A 17,801-nucleotide genomic window follows, 5' to 3' on the forward strand; every position below is an offset into this window, starting at 1 on the left:
AGAATATTAAATATACAGACTGAATACAAAATAAAATAAAAAAGTATATAAAAAAGTACTTAAACGTATTGTACGTATTGGATATTGCAACAGTTGAATGAATTGGTCAGAAGTGTCCAAGTTCAGAAAGTGTTTGTGGTCTACTGGGAGCCCAGCGTATTGTGCAGCCTGACAGCAGCGGGAAGAAAGGACTTGCGTTCTCTCCCTCAGACACCGGGGATGAATCAGCCGGTGACTGAAGGAGCTGTGCAGCGCTGCCAGAGTGTCCTGCATGGGGTCGGAGGTGTGGTTCACCATGAATGAGAGCTTAGCCATCATCCTCCTGTCTCCCACCACCTCCACAGTATCCAGAGGACACCCCAGCATGCTGCTGGCCTTCCTTACCAGTGTGTCCAGTCTCCTCCTGTCAGCTGCCGTGATGCTGCTGCACCAGAAGACCACTCCATAGTAGATGGCTGATGCCACCACAGAGTCAAAGAAGGTCTTCAGGAGCTCCCTGCACCCCCAAAAGACCTCAGTCTCCTTAGCAGAAAGAGTCTGCTCTGTCCCCTTTTATAAAGTGTGTGTGTGCGGTCAGACCAGTCCAGTTTGTTGTTCAAGTGAACATCCAGGTACTTGTAAGACTTCACAATCTCAATGTCCAGGAAGCTAATGGAAGCTAGTCAGCTTGCTATCACGTTAGCTAACGTGTTTGGGTTGTGTATTGTCATTAAAGTTACTTTATGTTCCATTACAGTTCAGTCTTGCTCGGAAAAAGCATAACGTGATGAAACATGCCGCAAATATTTTCATTTGGATGTGGTCAGAAATGTCCTGAATGCATAATTATCAGTTAGATATAATTACATTAATTATCTTTCCATCAACCCTCAAATCAAATAATGAACACACTTCACGCACACTTGAGTCGCATTTTCTCTTTAACTCACTAGAAGATCACATGTTTTACTTAATGAGAATATAATGAATTGAATTATTAGTATATGATTTGTCGATATCTTATTTTGAAAACCGGATGTTGTTTCAGTGGATCTTTCCACTAACCGCTAACTTCGTAAAAACATTCGCTCGCTGCCGATCTGGCTCGTTTGAATGTGCTTACAGTGAATGTCAGTATATAGGTGCAATGAAATTTCAGTGTCTGCTGATTTAACTACGGAAATCCGCAGTTCGCTTTCCTCTTTTTTTTTACCTCATTGATTCATACTCTTTTTGTACTGTGGTGCAAATCTGCTGAACCTCCTATAGGGCTGACCAGGGACCATCCATCACCTGTAACTTCTTATCCCATTCAGGCTCACATTGGGCCAAGGCAGGGTTCACCTGGGCAGGTCGCCAGACTGCAGAGCTGACACATAAAAACAGACATCCATCTACTGGCAATTTAGAGTCATCACTTAACTCGTTTAGCCCCAGTTGAGCCCCAGTCATTTTTCTCCAAAATTGCAAATGGTTTGCATACCCATACTAAATACCGAATATCTTCTCAACCACAAGAGCTATTTGAATAATTTCATGTGCAATATACAGAAAACACTCATGAGACTAGTTAAAGAGATTAATACAGCAGTATATGTGTTACTGGTTTATTGGTTGATGATAGAACACAGGAAAGAAAAAAAGTTCAGAAAGAAAAAAAGGTTCCAGGATGTATTTCCTCTTTTTAATTATGCGCATCATTGCTTTTTTTTTTACTATAAAATAGCACTATATGTTAACAGTATCTCTGCAAAGTTTGACTTTGATTAAGTGAAGTTAAATATTTTTAGTAATTAATTTAGTGCAGATTTCGTGAACCGTATAGGTTTAGGTCCGCTGAAAGCAAAAAATAAAGTATTGTTGAATCCATAAGTAAGTCATATTTCAGTTTTTTTGGCTGGAAAAAAAATGCAATGTGGTTGATATCTTGCTGAGAGTTTGTCTGACAGTGGTTTTGGCGGAGTTGGCGGATTCCGTAGGTCGTAAGTGCGCCAATTATGTGTGGCATCAAGCTAGGGGTATAACAATTGATATTTTCATAACTTGAGGAGCTCTCTCAAGTCACTTTCAAGTCCTTTGAGTCATATTTATGGTTTATGTTAATATTTATGGTTGAATTATGTAAAATGGATGTATATGCTCTTGTAAGGCCAGGCTGTGCAGTTTTTCCCATCAGTGGCTTTGGTATCGATTCATGGGAGTACAAGGACTTGGAGAGTGAGGAAGAGCTCCTGATGAAGAATTCTGCCCCCATTTTTTGGGGCACCTGGGGTTCATATTGAACTAAGATGAATGTCTTTGGACTGTGAGATTGAGTTCCGTTAAAACCCCCGGTGACCACCACACCACACATACCACCGTGCCACCGTCCTGGGGAGAGACCCCTGTAACTCAAATGTTTATGAAGATAAACAACCCTAACTGGAAAAGATTGATACTGAATAGATTATCCTTATTTCATAAAGTATTTGTCCTGAGTAGTACGAACTTTCCCAAACCTATTGATTTGGGAACAAATAGCTACTTCTGTCTACTCCATGTATACTCAAAGGTGCACGATAAGGGGTGGGAGCATTTAGATTGTTTCTCAATGGCTCTCAACATGGTGACAGCAAGCCTGCGGCCATCAGCTAACTGTGATAACAGCACTAGCAGTGCCAACAACGGCCAAAGACAGGGCTAACAGTGTTTACCTGAGGTTGAACCGCTTCTATTCACTTCTATTGTTTAAGTTTAATTTAATTCCTAAATTAAGACTCTGTTTTTTTGCTGTACATATATTTCATCCCAGCTATTTTTATTATTATTATTATTATTATTATTATTATTATTATTATTATTATTATTGTATATATCTTTCATCACTGTTGTTTTTATATTTTATTTCTTGGCTCTAAATTGCTGCTACTTCGACACCAAATTTCCCCTAATAAAATATGTATTCATTCATTTATTTTACAGAATAGGTTCCTTCGAGTGGACTCGTGTTGACTCTTGACTGCTCACAGAGGGGATTTAAGCAGATGTTTTTGTTTTTTATGGGGATGGACGTCATTGTGTAGCTGTGTGCATGTGGTATTGGGATAATGTATGTTATCTTATTATGGGTTGAGTTGTTCAGTTACTCACTGTTTGTTTAATTTGTGTTTATGTATATTTTTGGTTTGCCATGTAGCATGGTGCCACTTTTGTAAATACAACACCCTTTTGTTATTCCAGACAAAGTATTCATGTCTTCCTCCTAAACATCCGAGCCACTGTGGTCAGACCACCTCACTCTGACAAACTCAATATTTTGCAGGATGTTTCAAAAAATGAGACCCCACCATCTGCAGGCTTTCTATTATCTGTAACCTTTCTTTTGCTCCAAAAAAACGTTTACATTTCTTGGATTGCTGTGCAGTTGAATTCAACTTCAGTTACTCAGATAAAGTTACAATGTGTACTTAAATATTACATTTCTCTACTTTCAGACTCTTCCTTCCTTGAACATTCCAGCTGTGCACGAGCAACATCATCTGCTGGAGAGCAGATCCTCAAACTGCAGTTCCCAATGCCCCCAAAGTCAGAATGCAGAGCTATTCTGACTTTCTGGACAATTTAGGTACATTTGCAATACATTCAGTAAAAACAAACATAAACTTGAGAAAATATAAATATTATAAAGTAGATCATGTAGAATATATACAAAAGAAATACACTTGTAAAACAGTTTTCAGATGTTGTTTTGTCCCATGCATATACAAACGTAAAACAAATGTTTGTATTTGTTACATACTGCACGAGGTATGCTGGCTAGTTGATAAACTTGGCAAAGTCATAATGGACCCGGCACTATACACGGATGAGGTATTGAAGAACCGCATCCCAGAGGACTGTATGCACAGTATGAGTGGCCGGATGAAGAGGAGGCCATAGCCAGCTTTGCATCAATCCAGAGGCAGTCTGAACCCTATGTGTCACCTTCAGGGTCAGGGAACTCCCCTGGAATCCGAAGTACCACACAGGAATGACAACTCTGATCCCCCGACAACACCTACAAGCTAAAATACCTGTAATGATTGAAATAACTGGACAATATATTTTGTCGACAGCTCATGTCATGAAGACATCTATGTGTGTCTTTGCAAAAGTTCACTGAATCCTTTGCTTGTTTCTTGCCATTTAGGATTGATGCGCAAGTTATTATATGTTGGTACAACAGCACAATATTGTGTCGTGCAACACAACAACATTGAATGTGACGACAACAAAGGCTTTACCCTATCGGAAAAATGTGAATTCATGTTTTATATGTATACAGCAAATTAGCTATATACCAAAAAGCAATCATGTTTTTATTATTGTCATCAATATTATGGGTGTATTATTCCTAAATCTCAGGTAAGGTGTTTAAAAACATGATGATTACAAAGGCAGAGGCCTCAGAAAGACAGCAATAACTATATTATTATTTGTATTTTCTGCTCTTTTATTCCTTTAACTTCAATGACTGACAGCATAGTATATCTGTTTATGTTCCAGGTGGTGATGCATGTGGAGGAATGAACCAGAGATTGTTTAATTCTTGGGAAACAAAGTCCACAAAATAAACAGATTTGAAGTTGACACAACTACAAAGTGGAAATCATCACATTGGCTAAACCACATGAAACAATAACTATTATGTCATTCTCCTGCTCTCTTAAAAGCCATAATATGTTGAGTCTGTTTATCATTTCCTCACTGGGTAGGAACACGTTGAAATGTGCTGACAATCAAAATAGTATTTGGTTTATTCTCTCTCCTCATGGTTACATGAATATAAAACTGAAGTGCAACTCATAGCACTCTGCCAAGCAATGGTTGTCTGTGTGTGTGTGTGTGTGTGTGTGTGTGTGTGTGTGTGTGTGTGTGTGTGTGTGTGTGCGTGTGTGTGTGTGTGTGTGTGCCTTTAGCCTGTTGGGTTTCAGATTTATCTTGATTGTTTCCTTCCATGTCTCTTCAAAAATGTTTCTCGAAGGGTGAAACTTTATGTCGATTGTGGTCTCTGGGTTTGGTTATTTTTGAAAGCAAATGCAGAGGAAATATCCCAAACATTTTAACAGCCTTTCTTCAAAGGACCTCGGCTCTGTTGATTCTAATTAACAGACAGAATTGAGATTGGCCTTAAATAGCACGGCTTTTTACTGTGTTTTTCAAAACTAAAACATAAACCACATTTAGCCGTCATCAAGTCTACGAATCACCACCCCAGTACATTTAAGTACAAAATTAGGCTAAAATGGGAGACAGCTTTATAAACTTAGTGGGACATTTCTGGGACAAGCTTGACTTAACTGCAGGCATTCACACCTATGATGCTGCCTGTCGTTTTTAACGGCTTACATTATAAAACACCTTAATATGGAATTCAGACAATTACATACATTTGTCAAATGTAATGTTCTTTAAAGCAAAGTATAAAGTGTTTCAGGGACCCGGCTGGACTCAAACTGGATTTGCAATTCAGCGTCTTAGTCGACCTTAAACGCCCCACAAGCCTAAGCAAGCTAAATAATTAGACAGTTGATCCAGTTGATGACAGCTGAAACACAGCTTACATTGTATACGGTATAAATGTGTGTATGTATGCATCAACATTTATGAAAAACAGCCCCATTTTTAGCTTTGTGACAATACATTGTTCTGATTATCTAGTAAAGGTGAATTGTTATTGAGCTTTTAAGTAAGATCATTCTCTCTAATCAACAAGGGAATTCTATTAGAACAATTCAAAGCACCGCATTTGGATTTGGCTTTTCAGTTAAAACATGTACATCCAAAAGATTAATTCCATAGTTATATTTCATCCATGATAGCCCAAATAGTATATACAAAACTAAGGCCAAGCTTGTGCTGCTGATCACCTCGCCTCAGCTCAACAAGAGGACGAGACCCCCTCCTTAGGCCGGTCTCAGTACTGCATAAATGGACGTGTACTTGTATCTCTCTTTTCTAGTCTTCCGACCACTCAAAGCGCTTTCACATACTTGTCATCATTCACCCATTCACACACTGATGGGAGGGGCTAAGGTGTGTTGTGTGCCCCAAAGAGAAGGGGTGCAAGGGCAAGTAAAGGGACAACACTTGCACATGTGTGTGATGTCTTCATTGGTCCACTGCAGCAAAGCCCAAGCTGGCGTGTGCGCGTGATGTCTTCATGCTGGTCCCAGTGCGTGGTTGATTTTAACAGAGCATGGATCACAATTACTGTTCCTCAGAGGGAGAACAGCAGAAAGAGAACTGAGAGATATGCCCACACACATACATCTGCTTTGTTCCTTAAGTCCAGCAGCTGAAATTCCCATCAGAACTTTAAATCGTAAAGCCCCATCATCATCATCATCATCACTGCTGCCTCTCTTTGGTTTTCTCCTTTGTTCCTCTGTCTTGCTCTCCATTCTTTCATCCATGGGTCACACACTATTCTCTTTCAATATGTATAGAACAGAATAGGAACAAGCCTCAGCAATGAAACCATCAACTAGTTTGAATGTTTCCCCTTCAGTCTGTCCATGAACAATCTTCAACACACACTGAAAAGACTGTGTATGAGTGTAGGTTATTGAGATATACACTTTATGTCTCACAAACTTTTCATGAGGTCAAAAATGTGTTGCACATACTGTTCAGGGTGCAACCGTGTCACATAGCATCAGTCACATCAGTTGGCTACACAGACACACGCTCACTTGAAAGGAGCCACCTCTGAGGCAACATCTTGCCATTCATTTAATACCCAGTACCACCTAGTCAGCTGAAATCATGGGTTCAATCATTTATCATTTGTTTCATGGTACTTGACCTTTTCTAAATATAGTTTGGAACCTCAACCTCAACTTGAAGGACTGCTTATTGCCTCCAACTAAAAAAAGATGAAACTATCTGCATTTGAAGGTCTTGTGTACAACATGGTTATCCCTATAACATACCATTATCCTAAGTCAAAAGGTCAATGGTCAGGGTTAGGGTCAACTGACCTGCTGCTGACTGCTCCTTCAGCCAATCATTAATCAGTTGCTATTGGCAGGCTGCGTAACTGCAGCTATCAACTCTGTCAGCAGCTGGTTGAAGGGCAAAAGGGAGCAGTGTGTGTGTGTGTGTGTGTGTGTGTGTGTGTGTGTGTGTGTGTGTGTGTGTGTGTGTGTGTATGTGTATGTGTGTGCGTGTGTGTGTGTGTGTGTGTGTGTGCACATTCCTAGTACTGACGGTCAGAGGTGAGCCGAATGCAGCCCCTCATCAGCTCTGTCAAGCTGCGGTGGTAAAGGACAGAACATTTTACTGTGGTCTCTGTCACCATCACACTAATCAGCTCCCTAAAGAGTACACTTCATTCAGTGTACAATGTCATGTTGCTCAAAACATGTTTAAAGAAAAATATGTATTTGATATGCTTTGCCGCTGTGAATTTCATTGGTATATAACAGCAAACTTAATTGCAAAATCTGGGACACTAAAATATATTTCAAATATTTTGGGGAATCATTTAACTGTTATAATAAGATAAAACAGAAACATACCAATTTGAATTGGTAATGAAATATAGACCAACATCTTTAATCAATTTAAAGTAAGGCATTCATGCATCTTCATGTAACATACTTGACCAAAAATGTTTTAAATCCTATACATTTCAAAATGAAGTAAATAAACATTTACAATTTCAATATATATTTTCCCAAATAAATATTATATTTGTATAGTGCATTTCAATTAAACATTTATGAAATAATAAACTACAATATTCTAAAACGTGTAAATCCTATTTTGTATTTATATACAACATTTAATAGAAAAATACACTGTGCCCCTAGAAGTAGGGCAACAGCAGTATTTACTGCATGTAATACTCTGCAAACAGGCTCAGGTAAGTATCATATAGACCTATGCTCTTTTTGGTTTCATAATTTAACCTTAAACGCTTACAAAACAAGTACATCCAACTGTGCATGTAAAAAATATTAAATACAAGATGTGCCTTGTGCCTGTAAAGAGAAGGCAGGTAACTTACCCCTACCCCCTAGTGATGCTGTAACTGGCTGTCAGTGTGCGTTGTGTTTCCACAGAAGCTGTGAAGTGGAATTCCCAGCCATGCTTTTTTCACTCTTCTCTTTTATTCAACAGACTTTTACTGACTTTTTCACCTTTCATCGTGTCTGTCTGTCTGTCTGTCTGTCTGTCTGTCTCTCTCTCTCTCTCTCTCTCTCTCTCTCTCTCTCTCTCTCTCTCTCTCTCTCTCTCACACACACACATACACACACACACTCCCTCACAGCACGGCCACATGGAGCTGGCTCCCCTATGCTCTGCTTTAAAGCGTTGCCTATCCAAACAGGAAAGTGGCCTCTGCCCCGGCAGCAGTTGAGGGCACAGCAGTGGAGATTTCATTAGTCACAGCTAACAGGCAATTATCCGCTTCAGCGCACCTGTAAAACTTAACTGTGTGTCAATCTCGCACAATCAATGACACTGCATATATGTGGGTGGGATCGTGGGTCTGTGGCTGTGTGGGCAGGTGTGAAGTGGTGTGTATAAGAAACTTGTCCGTGTGTGTCAATCTGTAAACATGTTGCCTTTTACATGCAACTTGTGCAGTGCTTGAACACATGCCTTAATTTCATTAACCGGTCAGTTTTTGTGAACTTGGACGACATACTTATCTCCTTATGCAACATTAAGGAACACGTTCTGCATGTCGGCCAGGTCCTGCAGAGGTTCCTGGAGAACAAACTGTTTGTTAGAGTTGTGAAATGTGAATTCCATGTCAGCTCTGTGAGCTTTTTGGGGTTCGTCATCAAAGGTGGGCAGGTGAAGACGAATCCTGAGTAGATTCTGTTGGTGACAGAGTGACCGAGAAAGTCCACTGTGAAAAGCTCCAGTGCTTTGTGGGTTGGTCCACGTTTTTCCAGTAGTTCATTCATGATTGTAGTGTTCTAATAGCTCCATTGACCCCTTCTCTTGGACATCTGAGGTGGAGCAGGCTGAAGAGACTCCGCCTCTTTCCTGGTTCATCTTGACCCCTCTCGTCAGTCGTGGAGGTGGATGCTGACTACAATGCAGTTAGAGCTGTGCTCTCTCAACGCTCTCTCTCGGACCAGAAGCTTCATCCATTTGCCTTCTTCTCCCGTCCCTTGCTGAACATAAGTATGACATGTAAAATCCTGAGAGTCCCTGGAGGATTGGAGAGTTGTACATCCATGTATTGTTGGACTGACCATAAAGATCTAACCTACATCCCGAAAAGCAAAACGTCTTAAATCCCGCCAAGCCCGCTGGGCGTTGTTATTTGTGCGCTTACTGTCCTGTTTCCCGTAATATTAAACCTGACTCCAGCACACCTCCTAAGAATCCCCCTCCAGTCCCGACACCATCCTGCCTGCCGCCAGTGTTTTGGCAGCTGTTACCTGGAAGATTGAATCTTTGCCGAAGGAGGCTCAACAGCCTGGGTCCAACTGGCAGTCTCTGTCAGTCCTTTGTGTCCATCTTTGTTTATTGCAATAGCAATACTGCATGAATCTGCCATCTTGATTTTATTTGTATCTAATCAAAACACTCATGGCATCTGTTATTTGATTTTCCTCTGAACTTGAAATGCTTTGCCCAATGCATCACGTGTCTACACTACATGTGGATTAAACACAAAGTAATTACAGCAAGAGAGAGAGAGAGAGAGAGAGAGAGAGAGAGAGAGAGAGAGAGAGAGAGAGAGAGAGAGAAGAGAGAGCAATACAAGTGTCCATGTTTAAAATAGCCTAAAATAGACAGATGAAGGAGAGCGGGGCTACTGATGTGTCTTTGAGGTCGAGGACATTTCTCATCACCTTACTGCAAGCTCCTAAAACCTGCATCCTGCCCTGTGAATAGAGCTGGAGATACACACACACACACACTTAATTTAAACTCAGACACCGGTACCTCCTGCCTAGCAGCCTCTTTGTAGCAATGTTGTGATTGTATCAGATGTGGCGCAAAAGAGGCTAGGAGTATGGGGGATGTGTGAATTTGTAATGTGCTTTTGCTGGAACCGCAAAGACAGGAGATAGGGACACCAAAGCTGTGTTATACTTCCACACACACACACAGACACACACACACACACACACACACACACATACACACACACACACACACACACACACACACACACACACACACACACACACACACACACACACACACTGTAGGGAGTGGAACTCTAGCTCCCTGAACTCCTTTCATCCTTCTGAAGGCGGAAGTGAGTGCAGGGTTTCCTGGAGTCACAGTGAGATTCAGAACTCTGTATCCTCTGCAAACTACTGCCCGCTGACAGCATGTGTGTGTGTTCGTGTGTGTGTGTGTGTGTGTGTGTGTGTGTGTGTGTGTGTGTGTCTTAACATGGTTCAAAGGCTCAGAGTGTAGAGGTGTGCTATAAATGTATATTTTGAGGCTACGTATATGTTTAACTCATCACATTTTGAATTATTGCATTAGCCCAAATATATCCTTTATTAAGGTGGCTCTGCAGAAGTGAGGGAGGAGAACAGTCAGGCAGAGATTTTTAGGATTTACTTTTCTATACTTTTTATCCGTTGCTGATTTTGAGTCTCGATTTGACTAATTCTTGATGTTATTGTTCCTATAAGACTACAACTGCATGGCCTTATAAGATCACATCTAGCCTCTATGTGTGGCGGTGGTTGAGGTCATAGAAGGTCACCAAGACGAGCAGCAATGGTGTCACTTCCCTTATCGCCAAGTAAGAGGGAAGCCACAGCAGAGTGTTGGACTGGACTGAGCCACTACATAAAAGACATGCTCATTTTATTAGGAGATAAATATACCAATTTCATGAGATGGTAAATGGACTTGTATAGCATGTTCCTAGTACTATGCACACTCAAAGTGCTTATACACTACATGTAACATGCACTTTATTATTATTATCTGTAATAATATTTTTTTGTATTATTATCTGTATTCACTTTATGTTGGACAGGAGAGAAACGTTTTTTCAAATCTTCTGTATGTTTGAGCATGTGGAAGAAATTGACAAATAAAGCCGACTTTGACTTTGATGTAGTACCCATTCCCACCCATTACACTGATGGCTACCATGCAAGGTGCCACCTGCACCACCAGCTAGTTGGGGTTGAGTGTCTCGCCCACTAACCAAAGTAGATAGTAGTAGAGCTTTCTGAGACCACTACCTTGGTCTACCTTAGACCAACACAGCCTTAGTTCAGGTCGGTCACTGGCCTCAGTCAAGTTCAATCAAATCCATGCATTACTCATTCAAGTCAAATGAATAACTTCTTTCAGCTATCACAACAGCTCCTCAAAGATGTTCCGCAAATGGTTCTTACGGCTCTTTAGGGAAGTGAATGTGCAAACACATTTTAAACAAAAGCTTGTGACATGCTTGTGACGTCTTTCAGAATGCAGGTAACTTGTGGTTCCTAGTCAAAAGTAGAATGAGAACCAGAGCCTTCAGCTATCAAGCTCCTCTCCTGTAGAACCAGCTAGTGTTCATCTGGGCGGCAGACACCCAAACACCATGTAAGAGTAGGCCGAAGACCTTCCTATTACATAACGCTCATAGTTGGGACTGGCTCAGGCTTGCCCTGGCATTAAGCACCGTTTTTTAAATGGTCTCCGTCCACACGGCAACCTTCTGAAGCTGAAGATCACATGAACGTACACTGGGCATGCGTGTGACAGAATGTAATGGCAGCTGCTAGTACAGACAACAAAGAAAGCTTGAAATGTGTCATCCATGTTGAAATAAATCACATTGTTTGTTTTCTTCCGGAAAAGGGTCACGTGATAGGAGCGTGACGAGGGAAGGCACGTCGTGACTGCTAAGACCCAATCAAGTAGCGAGCGCGGTGTCTACGTCATTGTTTCCAAACTTCTCCATTAACGCCCGTCCACACTAGGACGTAACCCGGAGTATTTCAACTTATCCGTCCTCGGGATTCCAAATGTGCTCAATCTCCGGCGTAGTGTGGACGCTCAGTGTAAACGGAGCCAAAGATGTGCGTTTTAAAATGGAAAGGTAGGAGTGTGGACATGGCCTTAGGGTGGTGTGATGTGGTTCTTGTTTATATGCGTACGTGTGTAAATACAGTCAATGTGCTCTTCAAAGGAGTTCGCTATAAACCTTTAAAGCAACCTTTCAAGTCTGCACTGCGTGAGTGTTCAATACTTGCACGCATGCTTTCTTCTGTCCATACCTGCTGTCTAGACACACACATGGCAACTGCTTGAAACAATATCTATATCAATAAATACATATACATAAGCACAAATATATAGATATAGACAGATACATAGATACAGATAGATTTATAGATATATAGATAGATGTTTAAATATGATATCCGTTGATTGGTGTCACATAATGTCACATGGTTAATTCAATTAATATGATGTTGACAGGCAGACACGCACCAAGATCAGATCATTTCCTGCCACTCACTGGGGTTGTGGTGATGAGCCTTAGCTGGACAGCACTGTGGGGAAGAGGAGTATTTACACACTTGCACCACACACACACACACACACACACACACACACACACACACACACACACACACACACACACACACACACACACACACACACACACCTGTTCCCCTCTGCTTCTCCAGCTAATAAATCAAAGCATCTTCAAAGTTCTCACAAAGTAAAGTCCAGTCATAATGAAGCAGTGGGTTTGTAGATTGTTGTCACAGAAAATTATTTGTTTTTACAAGCTTACATTGACCTTACTTTCACTTGTTTCTGAACATGACTGCTGTGTCTGCCAAATGGCAACCATGAAGCTTTAGAGCGCGAGACTGAGTTGGAGGAAACAAACATTTAAAAAAAAAATTTAAACTAGGGTATAGCAAACAAGAGACATGAGAGAGAAATAGTACATATACTAAATGTACATATACTAAATCTCTTGGTTCGTAAGGACGCCTCTCTATGATGATACACTCTCTCTGGTCACTACGGTCAGGAGGATGAAGAAGAGGACCTGGAGGAATAAAAAGATAAAGAAAACAGGAGAGCCATTCATTCATAGAGCATGTTCCTGAGGGAATGTGGTGCTTTGGAGAGAGTGGACCAGTGTGTGTGTGCGTATGCGTGTGCGTGTGCGTGTGCGTGTGTGTGTGTGTGTGTGTGTGTGTGTGTGTGTGTGTGTGTGTGCGTGTGCGTGCGTGTGCGTGTGTGTGCTTTTGAGTGTGTTCGTGTGCATGTGTGTTTGTGTGTGTGTGTGTGTGTGCATGTGCGTGCGTGTGTGTGTGCTTTTGAGTGTGTTTGTGTGCGTGTGTGTTCGTATGTGTGCGTGTGTGTGTGTGTACATGTGCGTGTGCGTGTTTTTCAGAAAGAAGTAAAAGGATTTTTAGATTCAACCAAAAGTCATAGAACAGGCACAAGAATAAAAACTTTGATCTACACACACACTGCAGTACAGAGTTTGTCATGCGTGTGGTCTCGTTTTCTCATCCTGTTTAGGAAGGAGATAGAGAGACCCTGTTTCCTTTGGCTCTAAACCCTCTGTTTTGACTACATTACAGCCCCACACCCCCAGCTCCATATGGCTCCTCTCCACAGGTCCATATGAAGAAAACGGTCTGACATTTTGGGAAACCTTTTCTCTGAAACCTCGGCTTTCAGGCAAGTCTGTTTAATTAAACTCATAAAGTTTGGGAGAGCAGTGACTTCCTGTAGTCACAGTGCAGTTGCCAGGGAACCAGCGGTATTTGAGAGACTTAGGTACGTTGTCAAACTTCCCCAAAAACTGTACACTTTGTGTACAAAATATAAGAAACAATACATAACATGTTAATTAGCAAGATTTACAAATGCTTAAATCATTTTTTTATTCTGGACAGACCCAGAAAAGCTGTTTCCCTTTGCTTCCCTCTTCATGCCATGCTCAGCTAATCAAGCTAGCTCTGTACGTTATGCACACACGAGTGGTATTGAGCTCCTCGTGGAACGCTTAGAAAGAAAGTGAATGAGGTTATTTCACAAAACAAACACACAAACAACCTATTAATACCAACACAGACATGCTTGCTCCTCACACAACTTGTCCCAGACTCTTCAGATAATCCTGTACACCCAAGTAGACATGTCTCCACTGTCGCACACTGTCCCAGTGAGTGGGACCGGCTCTCGTGCCGTCAGCTGTCAGCACCTGTCACGCTGCATGTCTGGAAGCATGCGCAGGTTCAGCCCCATAACGTCACACCTGATGAGACACGGCACAACGCATGGAGGCTCGTCTAATTGTTTCCATGCGTGCTTGTTAACATGCAGGGTTTTCTTTGCGGCCACCATAAAGCAGAAAGTGCAGGTAACACAATCTCATGAAACTTTGCTCTGTCTGGCAGCTGCTACAGGGATTAGACTTGTAATGTGGTAATGTAAACCCCCAAAATAAGTTTAGAATACATTGCAGTAAAAAGGACAATTTCATCTGTCTTCCTTCCTCTTCCTGTGTGGCCCCGAGGAGACGCCTGGCCGGTAGTGGAGGGTGAGAGGTTGGTGGAAGCAGAGAGTGAATGGAACACTTAATAATCACTCCATCAGTATAAACTAATCATCAGATGGTCTTCAGGTAGACAGCAGTGTTTGGATGAACATGACTAGGTGTGTTTATGAGCCATGTCCTAGAAATGGAACCAGGAGGGAGCAGAGATGAGCAGCCAGAACCCGAACTCAGGACAAATTACACTTAAGAGTAAGGGGCGGGAATATAAGTGAGTCTGCTCCAGTAAGAGAGTTCTGCTATTATTAAACAATGAAGCTGATGCTCACGCAACAAGATTCCACACAATCTGTATGTGTCTGTTCTAGTTTAGCTCAATTAAACTGAAATATCATGGTTTACTCAATCAAACACAACAGAAAGCACATCTGGACTATCTGGTTTCTGCACTTCTATTAACATCATTTGTTTTACACATCATCAGGAGTATACGTAATTTTGGAGAAATAGAGGTGTGCAACTGCTTCACTCTTTTACTCAGCATTTGGTCTTTTTCAGTCAAAAGTTTATGGTTGCAAGCTGAAACATGCTTAAGTGACCTTTTGCTCCTGGCAAAATTATTTCTGAAAGCAGATCTGTTTTGGGATTTCATTTACTATTCTAAGTGAAATTGCATTACTTGAAATTGCTTTTATAGTCTGGAGACTTTCCATGCTGACCATGGTTTACCAAAAGCCTCCAATCACCTCTATTTAAGTAACCTTGCTCATAAAAAGTGGATAAAATAAGTTATTTTCATTGTTTATTTGGGTGTTCCAAAGAGATGCTATAGCTATTTTTTTTGCCCTGAAATGAAACAGAAATCTATAGTTTTGTCTTCTTCTTCTTCTTCTTCTTCTTCTTCTTCTTCTTCTTCTTCTTCTTCTTCTTCTTCTTCTTCTTCTTCTTCTTCTTCTTCTTCTTCTTCTTCTTCTTCTTTGTTGTCCTCACTGGAATTCTACTCTCTCTATATTCTAATAAATCTGAAAGGGCCTTTTCCACTTTTATAGGAACAGCAACTCATTAAATGGTTGATTTCAGATGGCCGAGTGTGAATGTTTTGAGTTAACTTTATTGATCTGTGAGTGGGTCTGCAGGCAAGAGAGAAACTGATGTCCCCTCCTGCACATGGGCAGTAGATTTACACCTCCGCCATTTAAAGACACCTCTAAACCCAGATGGCCATTAGGCAGAGACATGGGGGTTGTCTCTCCTGCGCACATGTTCACATAAACACAGCAAAAATGCCTCGGTAAAAGTTATTTTATTCACTTACCAGCATGAATACACCTCACTTCTCCGAGGACTGTAGTGATGCGTAACGGCCTGCTAGCTCATGCCTGGTTTGCTTCAGCATCCTTGGAGCCTCAACTATGGCTGTCTGTAACACATAAAGAGGTTGTGGGGTGGCCACACAGAAAAAATAAAGAAATACAAAAATTATTAAATCTTTTAATGATTATTTGACAGGGTGTCTGCTTTATTAGACACCATATTTTAGGAAAGACGGAAGTTGCAGAGTCCGGGTTAGCTGTTTGATGACCCTCATCTCACTGAACAAATGTTTCAGTCTTCTATTACTTGTTTTTGAAATAGGGCAGCGCCTTTTCTGAGATCTTTAAGCATGGACTAATGATATAAGCTCAGGATCTGAAAGACGGCACATTAAGGAGTCTCTGGTGTTTCAGATACTGTAACTAGTATTTGCCCTTATTTATCTGTATCAGCCAGGAAGAGCCTGGCCGAGTCTGTCTCCTCGGTATGACATCATTTCCTGGTTGCGGTTGAAAAGTCTTTTTGTCTTTGGAAGGTTCCTCGCTGAGTGAAATGAACCGAAAGTATGTAAATGTCCGCCATGATAGGAGCTGTTTGAATTCTTTAAGGTGCTTCGATGCTTCCTTTCTACTTCCTTTAGTAGTGTGAATTAATCACAAAGTAGATGCACACTTTTTTTTGCCAAAGATTTGCTCACCTCCTCAGTCATTGAGAACCAGAGCTTTCACGCTTTGGAACCAAGATGCCAGAGAGAGTGACAATCAGGGTTGACAATTATTTTCCTACTCATATTGATGAAAGGGAAGAGACAATGACAAACATTACGTTTTATTGTTTACATATTTATTTACTTGACATTACATTTACATGTAACAAAAAAGTAAAAATGACAGTATAGAAAACTGTCAATAAACAAATTCTCACTGTCAAAAACCAGAAGGATCAATCTTTCTTTTTTTTAAAACAGACTAGGCCTATAGAAATGACCAAACTGTTGAATAGCCACATAACCGAAGACTGAATTGACATTATTCACAAAGGTAAGTTGAACAGTTTCATTGATATTGCACATGAATTGTCAGTTTCTGCTGAAGCAGCGTTGAGGAAGAGGAGGTTTCTCTCCTCCACACGACAGAAGCAGCCTGTCACAGAAGGAGCTCTTACGAAGCTGCATTCCAACACTAATCACATTACATAGGGCCATATTTTAGTTGCACTTTTTGTGGTCTTACAACTTCTTTGTAGTTTCACCATGACAGACGTCAGTGGCATCCTCCGTCGCATCATAATTACATAGTTTGGTGAAAGTGGAGTCGGAGTCTCTGAGCACCACAGTTGTCTTTTCACCTGTGTTTATTTCCCATAAACCTCCATGGTCCCATGTTTCTAACCAACAAGATCAGGGAGTAGGCAGGGTGCAAATGAAGAAGCAAGACATATTTTTATCAAGAGTACATTAAATCATCATCTGATTAACCAACTAATAGTTCCCTGTGAAAGTCAAACATGGACGTCATTCATTATTAAATGGTGTAAGTGGTGCTCATTTATTAATTCAAAAGCCATCTTTGTGTAATCTATGAATCTGTTTAGTTTATCTCTTCATTCTCTCTGATCTGTCTCTCTCTCCCCTCAGGGCTGGAAGCTGTGGGGATGTAAGGTCCATCTCTTCCCACAACTGCTCTCAATCGCCCTTGTGACTTCTTGGCTGTCAATCATTTTAACATCAGACCCACACTGAGCAGATCAAGCACACACACACATAAACACAAAACACAGGTTTTGTATTGGGGAGATGAAGGGGTTACTGTGAGCACCTGCTGGGCCTCACTAGGAAATCTAGGGAGACACAGATATACCCAGACACAAATACACACCGCAGGGCATTAGTTGTAAAGGTACCACTTTAATTTTGGTTGTATTTACTCAGCCTCCCCCAAGTTGCCTCCAACCATGCTGTCCCACAGTGTCAGCATGAGCCGCTCTGCCCTTTAACCAAAGAAAGCAATGGGCAGCTACA

At 41.1% G+C, this 17,801-nt stretch overlaps 1 protein-coding gene across 1 annotated transcript in view; it reads left to right on the plus strand.

Annotated features, from left to right (window-relative positions):
- Positions 1 to 271: 271 nt before the first annotated feature.
- cep85l (centrosomal protein 85L) overlaps positions 272 to 17,801 on the plus strand; it is a gene marked incomplete at its 5' end in the record, with an annotated part of 46,582 nt that continues 29,052 nt past the window's right edge. Inside the window, one exon of the mRNA XM_079215187.1 lies at positions 272 to 386. Within this exon, the coding sequence (XP_079071313.1) occupies positions 272 to 386 (115 nt within the window). The remainder of the gene's footprint in view (positions 387 to 17,801) is intronic.

Source organism: Taurulus bubalis (genome assembly GCF_910589615.1).
Source record: "Taurulus bubalis genome assembly, chromosome: 3".
Taxonomy (NCBI): Eukaryota; Metazoa; Chordata; class Actinopteri; order Perciformes; family Cottidae; genus Taurulus; species Taurulus bubalis.